At 47.6% G+C, this 10,811-nt stretch overlaps 1 protein-coding gene across 2 annotated transcripts in view; it reads left to right on the forward strand.

Annotated features, from left to right (window-relative positions):
- The window catches only part of GUK1 (guanylate kinase 1), a 34,552-nt gene that overhangs the window by 18,155 nt on the left and 5,586 nt on the right, over positions 1–10,811 (forward strand). For both annotated transcript variants that reach the window (XR_002908589.3, XM_024208282.3), the window contains exons 5-6: positions 8,736–8,874; positions 9,837–9,921. Coding sequence is in view for 1 of the 2 variants with exons in the window: in XM_024208282.3 (XP_024064050.1) it covers positions 8,736–8,874; positions 9,837–9,921 (224 nt within the window). In the remaining variant the exon portion in view is untranslated. The remainder of the gene's footprint in view (positions 1–8,735; positions 8,875–9,836; positions 9,922–10,811) is intronic.

The raw sequence follows: 10,811 nt of genomic DNA on the forward strand, positions 1-10,811 counted from the left end.
GCAATATAAATTAAAAGTCAGATATCTTACTTAACACAAAATCTCTGACAATTATTACAGCCCAGGTTGGATCCGAATGGCAAAAGTAAAATAAGTGCAATTGTTTTCTAAGATACCAAATCAGTAATAGAATGAGTTGATTTTAAAATTGCGAATACCTCTTAAGAGTGAACGGAAATGCTTTAAAAATACATGCAAAAAAAGTCTAAATTTCCAAAACAACTTGTGATTTTGGGGGCCAAACTTGACAGTTTAAGGAGACCTGCCTTTTAGAGGTCAGGTGCTCAGCATGTTCTGAAAATCAGGCCCCTTTAAAGTGTCTCCAAAATTGGGGCAACCAAAATCACACATCACTTTTAAAAAATTAATCCTAAACTTCTGAGTGCGTTATAAGAATATAAAATTACAGATCAATACATTTTTAAAACAAATGAAAATAATTTTCTCTCACTTTACAGTATCTGCCTACACTTCACTTCTAGTTTCTGTGTCTCTTGAAAGATTCGACATTATTTCCCTAAGGCAACATAAGGAAGGCAGCTTCCTGCTTTACTCTAGCGTTTCTGATGTCACTGGCTTGCTCAGGAGGAACACGTAATCTTGACCTTCGATCTCAGCCGTTAGAAACCTTCCAACTCACCTTGAAGGAGAAACCAATTTCAAGCCTCTTGAATCCATGGATTCAATCTGCTAAGGGGAGTTTGCCTTTGAACAGGATTTTCCATTTAATCCAGGCCGCCCCTCTTCTGGGATACCTCTCAGGGAGCAAGCTGAGCTTACCAGCCCCAAATGGCAATGGCTGCTGTTTGGTCAGGAGAGTGTAACACAAACTCCTCTGCCAGGGGAGGCATTGGGCATGGGCCAGACAAAGATGTGGCACTCAGTTGGGTGTGATCGGTGTGAACTTTTAGGACCCTGTCTGCTCATACATGAGTTACCAACTAAAGATTAAAAGAAAAATGCCATTACAGAGTGAAATGGAGAGTTTATTTTTTTGCTCTTTTATGTCAGTTTAACTCTTTTCTGACTAAAATGTCATGATAGGGAGGAGAAGGGGAACGATGGAGAAAGAACTGGGGAAACGATAGTGAGTTGAGCTGGGATGGACAAGAAGAGCAGGAGAAGCCAGTAAAAACAGGGATTCTGTTTCGTCCCCTCCGTGGAGGAGGTGGTTGCGAAGAGATCTGACCGTACCACTGTGTTCTGCCATCCGGTTTCGATCTCCTGTACTAGCAAAGTTGCACACTCAGTACTTTTCTGGAAGAATTCTGGGGTCAGGTGTTAGTTAGTGACTAGCTGGGGCTCTTCCCTCTGAGTCAGAGCCCCAGGCCAGTGATAGGGGTGCTGTGCCTTTACAGGCACCACCCTCGGGGTGAAACAAAATGGAGGGCCTGTCTGTTTGTGGTTCTTAATGATCTCAAGGCATTTTTTCTATGGTTAGAGGTGGGTCTCTGGCTGAATTCCCACTCTGGTAACATATCTTGGGTAGTTACGTGTCCCCTGCCGTTTCAGTTAAACCAGTGGTTCTCCACTTTTTTGAGCTCAGGACCCATTTGTAAATGTTTATGGCCTCTCACGACCCAGTAAATAGTCTGGGGTTGGAGGTCCTGGGGTGGTTTTGGTCAGATCCTGCCCCTGGGAGGAATGGGCGGCTGGATCCTGTCCATCAGTCACCCCACAGTGGCAGCTCCTGTGCTATGGGGCTGGCGGGGCTTGGCTCTCTGCTCCAGGCGTTGCAACCTATGGGGTTGCAGCGTCGCTCAGGTTTGACCCTGCCCCCCTTGACTGGACCAAATTTGTGTGAATGGAGTTGTGACCTGGCTCATGGGGTTGCAGTGGCACTCACTCAAATTTAGCCCACCTGGACTCCCGTCGTCATGACAGCTGGGCTAACCCTGAGTGGCACTGGGACCCTAGAGGTTGCAGTATCTGGATCAGGGAGGCGAGCCCAGCCAGCTCCGCGGGACAGGAGCTGCCACGCGACCCTTTGAAACATTCTGACGACCCAATTTTGGGTCCTGACCCACAGGTTAAGAAACCCTGAATTAAACTAAGTATTCTTCCCTTCCTGTCCTAAACTGTTACATCACATTAATGTGCCCTGCTATACAGCTGCCACGGTGCACCCCAGAGGCAACTGCATCTTAGCAGTGGGGAAGTATGTCCTGTATTTACGCTATACTGGTGTTTGTTTAGGTACACTTCAGAATCAAAGGTGCTTTGTAATAGTAACACATTTCCCCTCAGGTTTTCCCATCATAGAGACTAAGGTTTGTTTTCTCCATTCCCCCAGAAATGCTCTAGACATGATCCATCAGACTAGTTAGGGCCGGATCCTAAGCAGTATTGAGCACCCACAGTTGTCAGTGAAGTTACCGTTGTTCAGGATCCAGCCTTTTGCAGGTCCTAGAAATGCTCAGCGATGTTTGTTGTTGTGCTGCAGGAGCAGCTGGACCAGGACCCCATTGTGTTAGGTGCTGTACAAACACAGAATATAACACAGGCAAAGCATGAGTCTGATATCTGAATGACAAAATTCCAGGAACTGCTAATGCAGAAAGGGGCTGTTCACAGCTGGGTTGAGCACAGGCCTTTTCATCCAACAACTTTGATTGTGACTCAGTATTGGGATCATTAAACTTGACCATGAGCAATATAAGGGCCTCCTCCTCCTTCTATAGAATACTTCCAGTCCCTCCCTCTAACTTTCTCGGAGATTTAAATCATCTAGTTCCAACCTTTGTATAGACATAAACTTATTCCCAGAGTCCTGCATTTAGGAAGGAAGAATCCCATGCACTGCTACAGACTAGGGACTGAATGGCTAGGCAACAGTTCTTCAGAAAAGGACCTAGGGGTTACAGTGGACGAGAAGCTGGATATGAGTCAACAGTGTGCCCTTGTTGCCAAGAAGGCTAACGGCATTTTGGGCTGTATCAGTAGGGGCATTGCCAGCAGATTGACATTGGTGAGGCCTCATCTGGAGTACTGTGTCCAGTTTTGGGCCCCACACTACAAGAGGGATGTGGAAAGGTTGGAGGGAGTCCAGCGGAGGGCAACAAAAATGATTAGGGGGCTGGAGCACATGACTTATGAGGAGAGGCTGAGGGAACTGGGATTGTTTAGTCTGCAGAAGAGAAGAATGAGGAGGGATTTGATAGCTGCTTTCAACTACCTGAAAGGGGGTTCCAAAGAGGATGGAGCTCGGCTGTTCTCAGTGATGGCAGATGACAGAACAAGGAGTAATGGTCTCAAGTTGCAGTGGGGCAGGTTAGGTTGGATATTAGGAAAAACTGTTTCACTAGGAGGGTGGTGAAGCACTGGAATGGGTTACCTAGGGAGGTGGTGGAATTTCCTTCCTTAGAAGTTTTTAAGGTCAGGCTTGACAAAGCCCTGGCTGGGATGATTTAGTTGGGGATTGGTCCTGTTTTGAGCAGGGGGTTGGACTAGATGACCTCCTGAGGTCCCTTCCATCCCTGATAGTCTGTGATTCTGAAATAGCTCAGGTTTCAGTGCAGACCTAGGGCCAAATTCAAGCCTGGCGTAAGCGAGTGCAACGCTGTTGCTGCTCACTTAGCTGCTTATGAAGAGTCTGAATTTTCTCCTTCATCTTTTCTCCCTAGATATTGCCACCCTTTATGCGCTCTGCTTTGCCCATCTGTATACATTTAGGAGCAGATATTTTAAATCCAAAGGCAGCTGCTTTGCTTTACCAGATGTTTGTAGGTTCATTTCTACTGCACACCTGTGGCCATCTTATGAATGCAAGGATTGCCCAGTACTGAAATAGGTGACTATACTTCACCAGACTAGGTGAAGCATTAGTCTGTCTCCAGCAACAGCTAATGCTGTGCTGTGGATACAAGTTTCTTCCTGCCCCTGCCCCACTAGCTTATGCCCTGAAACATGGTGATGCCATTCTTCATACAATATTGTCCTTTTCAAGAACACCTTTCATCTCAAAGCGATAAAAGCAATCCTGAAACGCAGCCTTCTCTGAGCTGCAGCCAGCTAGTGCTCACACCATGCAGGCAGGGAGGGGAAATGTTAACCGAGGAAATTAGGAAAAAACCCCAAGGCTTACTGAAAGTGCGGTAGAAGAAAACAGAGGATTTAAGGCCATATCCAAGAGATCTAATCCTTTCGTGACTGAAAGCTAGCATGCTTTTTCCAAGACATTTTGGTGATGGGAAAGACATAAGAACCTGAACCAAAGAGAAATTAACTTACTCCAGGAGGTGTCAGTCATTTTGAAAAACAAACTCGCCCACAAACACCGCTTCTCTGATCACAAGGGCTAAGATTTTTTTCAGACTGATGGTTCTGGATGCTTAATTGGAGACCACTTAAAGGAGCCTGTGTTCCAGAAAGTGCTGAGCATCCACTCTCTCTGAGAATCAGGCCCCTGTTAGATGCCTCAAGTTAGGCAGCCAAACTCAGTAGTCCCTCTGGAGAACCTTGACCAAGATCTTTGCTGAGTGTGTGCATGCCACTGTAGGGTCCAGTAATGGGAGGTGCTGAGAAATCGCTAGGAGTGGAAGAGACAGCACCTTGGGCATCTCATGTGCTTAAATCTGAGGATGGGGTGGGGGAGTCTGCACACTTAGTGTTAGAGCAATTTTTGTGGATTTGTGACAGAAAACAGTCGAAGCCATAGCTCTAGTCGCTAACATCTTCTGCAGTTTGGGGGGGGAAGAAAGGAGAACTGCAATCCAGCCCAGTCAGTGAGATCGATGTGCAAGGCAAGCTCGTAGATCTCCGTGTTTGTATAGTGTTTGCAGCGATGATGATAAGGTGGGTTTAAAGGCTTTAGGACAGGCTTAATGTGGAAATCCCAAGAATAACTTCGAAAGCCGGGACTCGTGTCACCTGCTGCAGCAGGAGAGGTCTTGTTAAATCCGTTCCTAACTCCAGCTTTCTGCTCCATCTTGTTAAAACAATTCTGGGAAGAGGAAAGTGGCCCCCTTTTCCATCTATCCTAGGTATTTGTATGGCCCCCATCACCGTAGCATCTGAGAACCTCACCATCGTTAATGTATTTATCCTCACTGCACCCCTGGGAGGAAGGGAAAGGCGATTATCCCTGTTTTGCAGGTAGGGAACTGAGGCTCTGGTAACAGAGCTCTTCTAGGGAGGCCTTGCTTCCACCACGATTTCCTTGGCCTAGGGCAGTGGTTCCCAAACTTTAAGAACCTGTGAACCCCTTTCGCTAAAATGTCAAGTGTCGTGAACCCCCTCCTAAAAAATGAATATTTCCAGGGATTTTCTCCTTTACCTGAATATAAATTATAAAAGCAGTGATCTTGGTAATATAAAATTTGTTTTTATGAGACACTGTTTATTACACACTATTCATTATTAATTATTATTTATCATTACAGTTTTTTTATTACATTATGAAAATGGCAACACTCTTCCAAGATCTCACTTTCGTAGCTTGTATCACTTTGAATAAGCCTGTTATAAGACAAGGCTCCTATGTTTCATCAAGGAGTATCAGATGTGAAACAGCAGGAAGGTATTTAAGAAGCCAACTCAAAGAGTTCCTCCTACACAAGCATTCAGGTCTTGAGCAGTCCAGGCAAACAACGCATGTTACAACAAAGCTTAAACTTGTTCTTCATAATAATTTTAAAAACAATACTAGCTGCCTATTTAATTTTAAAAATATCAAAAAATATCCACCTCCCTTTCCATTTCTTATAAGGAGTCTTGAAGTTTAAATCTCCTCAGTGTGATAGATAGGCTTGCTTTGAGCTGCTTAGCTCTTGGAAGTCCAGGAGCTCTGGGCTGCTGGCCCTGTGCTGCCCAAGATCCCTAGGGACAGTTCTGTCCGCCATTAGGGAATTTTTTCCTGAGAACCCCCTGTAACATTTCGTGAACCCCCAGGGGTTCACGAACCCCAGTTTGGGAACCACTGGCCTAGGGGAACACCACAGCTCAGGAAACAGGATTCCCTAGGAATCACGCCCCACACCTGTCTGGAGTGAGCTCATCTCCTCAACCCTGGTGTGTGCAGCCATGGCTTCACTGTCCTAATTGGATGCTATCCTTCAGGTGTTGTGGCAGAAGAGAGTCTTGGGGGAGGGTTTGAGAGAGGAGGAGGTGGTAGGGACTGAGCAGATCCGTTCAGGGAGATGTCCCATGTGTAAGAGGCAGCAGGGAAGAAGGCAAAGACACAGTGGTAGGAGGAGCGGACAGATGGGCAGGCAATCCATGGTAGCAGTAGCCCAGGTAAGGGAGAGAATGATCATTCGCATCCAAACCGTACCCCCAGGGAGAGGAGGTGAACAGCACATAGACAATGCGGGGACAAAACCAAACAGCCGCACCCATCCCCTAAAGGTTGTTTAGTCTCATCTTGTCTCTGTAGTGCTGTCCTGACAGTTTTGCCATGTAACTGAGAATCAAAATATGGACAGAACATTCGCCCGTCCACTGAAAGGTCAGCTGGATTTTTTTGCGGGGGGGTCAGGTTCCATTTAAGTCATGAAGTTCATAGGCAGTAAGCGTGTTACTGATTAGAACTGGGAGAATTATTCTTCCTATAACAATTCAGGAGAATATAGGCTGCATTTTAGCACCCATCTTGTTAGGATGGGTCACCTTTACATAAAAAGGGCATGCTGTACAGACAGATACTGACAAAAGGAATGCTTGCTCACACACACGATAGCAACTGCTATCATACTAGCAGAGTATGTGACCGTCTACACTCAGCTTGTAATCAGATAGCGGGCTGGACTAGCGGATCTCTTGAGGTCCCTTCCAGCCCTACCTTTCTAGGATTCTAAGAGCACCCGTGGGGAGGGCCTGGGATCAGGGTTGGGTGGGGGCGAAGGTTCACAAGAGGAACTACAGCTTAACCTCTGCCTCAGAGTATGAAAGCCTTCTCTAAAGAACTGCTCTTTCTCTTATCTTCTGTTGCCACCATGTGGCCACTCAATTTAACTAATTTAACCCTCCGTAGCCACCTCAAAACATTTTCTCAGGTTTTCTCCTCTTACTCTTTATCATTTGTAGTACATGAGCCCCAGCCACGGACCAGAACCCCATTGTGCTAGGTGCTGTACAAACCCAGAAGAAGGAGATGGTCCCTGCCCCAGGGAGCTAACACCCATTTATTACAGTATTCAGATAATTGGAGTCACTGCTCTTTACATGTTAGTTTGTTCTAAGAGGATCATAGAGAGCATTTGGAGGGAAGGTCAAGGCATATCAGATGCAGCCCACAGTGGGGAAAGCATATGATTATCTTTGCCAGTCCAAAGAAAAAATATTTTAATACTCCTCTTCTTAACTTGGTATCTTGGCAAATGCTCTGAAGGATACTGCACTCTTCAAGAGAATTTATTAGTATGGAAACTTGTGACCTCTTATAGAGAAGTAACCTTGTTCAGTGGCTTTTCCTCCTTAGTCCGAACATCTGTGATTCATAGATTCCCGGGCCAGAAGAAGGCCACTGTGATCATCTAGTCTGACAGCCTGTATAACACAGGCCAGAACTTCCCCCCAAAAGAATTTCTATAGCAAATCTATTAGAAAAAACATTGTCATGATTTAAAAATTGTCAGTGATGAACAATCCATAACAACCCTTGGTAAATGGTTCCGCCGGTTAATTACTTTCACTGTTAAAAATCTATGCTTTATTTACTGTCTGAATTTGTATAGTTTCAACTTCCAGCCATTGGATTGTGTTCTACCTTACTTCTGATGTTGTCACCCTTGTAGTCCTTAGGGATTTGTAGGGGCTCTGGTGTTTGAGCCTCTCCAAAGAAATGATGTCATTGCTAGCCTGTAACTAAGATGCTCTGTGTTTACCTCAGTGGAATGCAATGCCATCTCGTTAGCCATTTCCATACACTTAATTTGTCTTGATGTAGCAATATGCACTTGTATGAAGCTCTCGGCACCTATATGGTTTTGTAAGAACATGTCAGATTCTGTGGTCTCAGCCCACAAAATCTAATTCTCCAGTACCCACCATAAAACTCCTCCCTCTTTGCCAGCCCCTTGTGAACAATTTATTCCCCCGCCCCCCTTCAGGGCAAGCCTGGGAGAATAGCTAGGCCTTCCAGCTTGCCCAGCAGGCCAATGTATGTGGGCCCTCTTGGAAAAGGGGGTGGAGGAAATCTAGAGTTGGGGACCAGTCACTGAGACAGTCCTGCTAGCCACCCCCTCCTATTGAATCCAAGGCGCTGTGATCAAGTCCCTTAGCAGACTAGAACTGCTGCAGTTTTCCATGAGGAAATAGAGACAACGATTAACGAGATATGTACAAATAATAATGCCTGGCTGTTATGTAGCACGTCTATCTGTAGATCTCAAAACGCTTTCCAAAGGCGGTCAGTATCATTATCCCCATTTTACAGCTGGGGAAGCTGAGGCAAAGAGAGAAGTGACTTGCCCAAGGTCTCCCAGCAGGGTAAGCTAGGAATTGGACCCGGGTCTCCTGAGTCCCCCGTATTATGCCCTACCGACTAGGCTACACTGCCTCCATTTCTGAAATTTCCACTTCTAGTTCACTCACCTCCCTCTTGTGACCATGTGGAAGACACCTCTAGGGACAGAGACTGGGAAATATCAATGCAAAAGAGAATGTCAGTGGTGCGGCATAGAGTGTGAACGGTTCTTAATGCACGAGGAATAGATAGCTAAGGTTCCCTGGGTCTCCCTGCATGGCATCCCCACCCCGGTGTCCAGTAACTAACTTCTTCTCTCCCTTCCCCCCAGTAAAGCTGCAGTGGAGGCCGTGCAGGCACGGAACCAGATCTGCGTCCTGGATATCGACTTGCAGGGCGTCAAGAACATTAAGAAAACTGACCTGAAGCCGATCTACATCTCTGTCCGGGCTCCGTCCATAGAAGTCTTGGTGAGTGATCCAAGTAATGGATGAATTCAGTGAAGTGATGAGAATTTCCTGCCTCCCCTCCATTGATCAATTTACTATATAACCCACAAAACAGGTAATGGATTTTGATCCAACCTCTGCCTATCCTCTCTCCTCCCTGCTCCTTGTGTTGGCTTTGTGCACGCTCCGCCTTCTCTTTAAAAGGCTCCGACAAGACCATCCTTCCCCCGCTTTGTTTCTTCTGTTTTTTACCCTAAGTCCATTATGTGAGTGGTGTTCTTCCTTAAGAAGAAGAAAGGCCAGGCCGTGAGCAGCTGCCGCAAAACCAGCTCCAAAGTGTCGCCTAACGGCTGCCATTTATACCTCCATGGCTGTTCAGTTGGCAGCTGCGTTGCAAGAAGCCGCATAGTCCAGTGGCCTGAGCACAGGGCTGGAAGCCGGGAGCTCCTGAGGTCAAATCCCAGTTTGGACAGAGACTTGCATTGCGGCCTGGGGCAAGTCAGTTAACTGTTTGCTAAAGTGAGGATATACTTCCTTCCATCCCATGGGATGCGTGCGGCTTTATTGATCAAGGCCAGTGCCCACAGCCGGCCTCTTGATCTATTCCTTCTGGCCAATGGGCAGCACAGTGTCACCTAGCTCCAGAAACAGCCATGTGCCAGGGGAGAGGGTGTTTGAAATGACTTCCTGTTCTCTGCCTGTGGCACATGACAGTCTAGTCTCCTGTGGGCGGTAACACTTTGGTCTCATTCCAGTTGTTGGGTTGAGTGTGTGGGTGCTGGGTGGCGTTGGTGGCCTTGATATACAGGAAGTCAGGCTAGACAATTTGATGGTCGTTTCTGGCCACAAACATGATGACTGTGACTTGGAGCCTTTTGAGGGTGGTTGTGATGGCAGTAATAGGGACTGGGGGCCAGGGCTGACTGTTCTCCTCCAAACGGTGCTTGGAACTTGCAATTACGCTTGTCGTCTTTGGGCTATAGGAAAAGAGGCTGCGCGACAGACGGACGGAGTCCGAAGAGAGTCTACAGAAGCGGCTGAACGCCGCTCGCATAGACATGGAACTTAGTAAGTACAGGAAGCTCACAGAGACACAACCCCAGTGGGGACTGGGGGCCGGGGGCGGGTGGGAGGAGAGCACATCAGAGTTTTTGGCACCTTGTCATACACAGATGTCTAGCTCCCTGTCTCGGGGGTTTATGGCAGATCCGGCCAGATGAACTGACCACGACTATTTGGCAGCTGGGAGCTAATTGCAGGGGGAAGAGGGGATTCACTGTCCTGGATTGCCAAAGAGGGGCGGGGCCATATCACCACTTAAACTAGCATGGAAATCGCAGCTGTAAAGACCTCACAGGCACCGGGTGTGTTTGTGAGAGAGAACACCTCAGCCTTCCATTGTCTGCGTAAAACCTTAGGCACTAACCGCAAAAATCCTCCTCTCCGGTCCCTTCCCCCTCCTTCTGAAAGATCAGGAGCCCTGACTCCCTTCCCTCACCCCTTGGCACAGCACCATGGGAAAGATCCCCTCCCCCTGACAAGCGGGAAGGACCTCCTAGCCCCTTCCCACCTCCCCTCACTCCTCCAGACCAGTTCTTCCCATCCCTGGCTTCCACTCCTGTTACATCCTCCCTGCCCCCAGTCCCAGGCATGAGGGGAATGGGGCAGTTCAGTCTCAAAGCTGCTAGGAGGTACTAGGGCCACTGATGTACTGTTCAGCATTACACTGTTCCTAGTGCTTCAGGGTTTGTGTAGAGCAGTGGTCCCCAACGCGGTGCCCGTGGGAGCCATGGTGCCCGCCGGGGCATCTAAGTGCGTCTGCCTACTGGCCGGCGGACAAGCATCCGCTGAAATGCCGCCGACAAGCAGCGTCATCCAGAGGCGTCGCCGCCGAAATGCCGCCGATTTTCGGCGGTGCCTCTGGATGACGCTGCTTGTTGGCGGCATTTCGGCGGCGA

The sequence above is a fragment of the Terrapene carolina genome, unplaced genomic scaffold (assembly GCF_002925995.2).
Source record: "Terrapene carolina triunguis isolate 2854851 unplaced genomic scaffold, T_m_triunguis-2.0 Scaffold111, whole genome shotgun sequence".
In the NCBI taxonomy this organism is placed as follows: domain Eukaryota; kingdom Metazoa; phylum Chordata; order Testudines; family Emydidae; genus Terrapene; species Terrapene triunguis.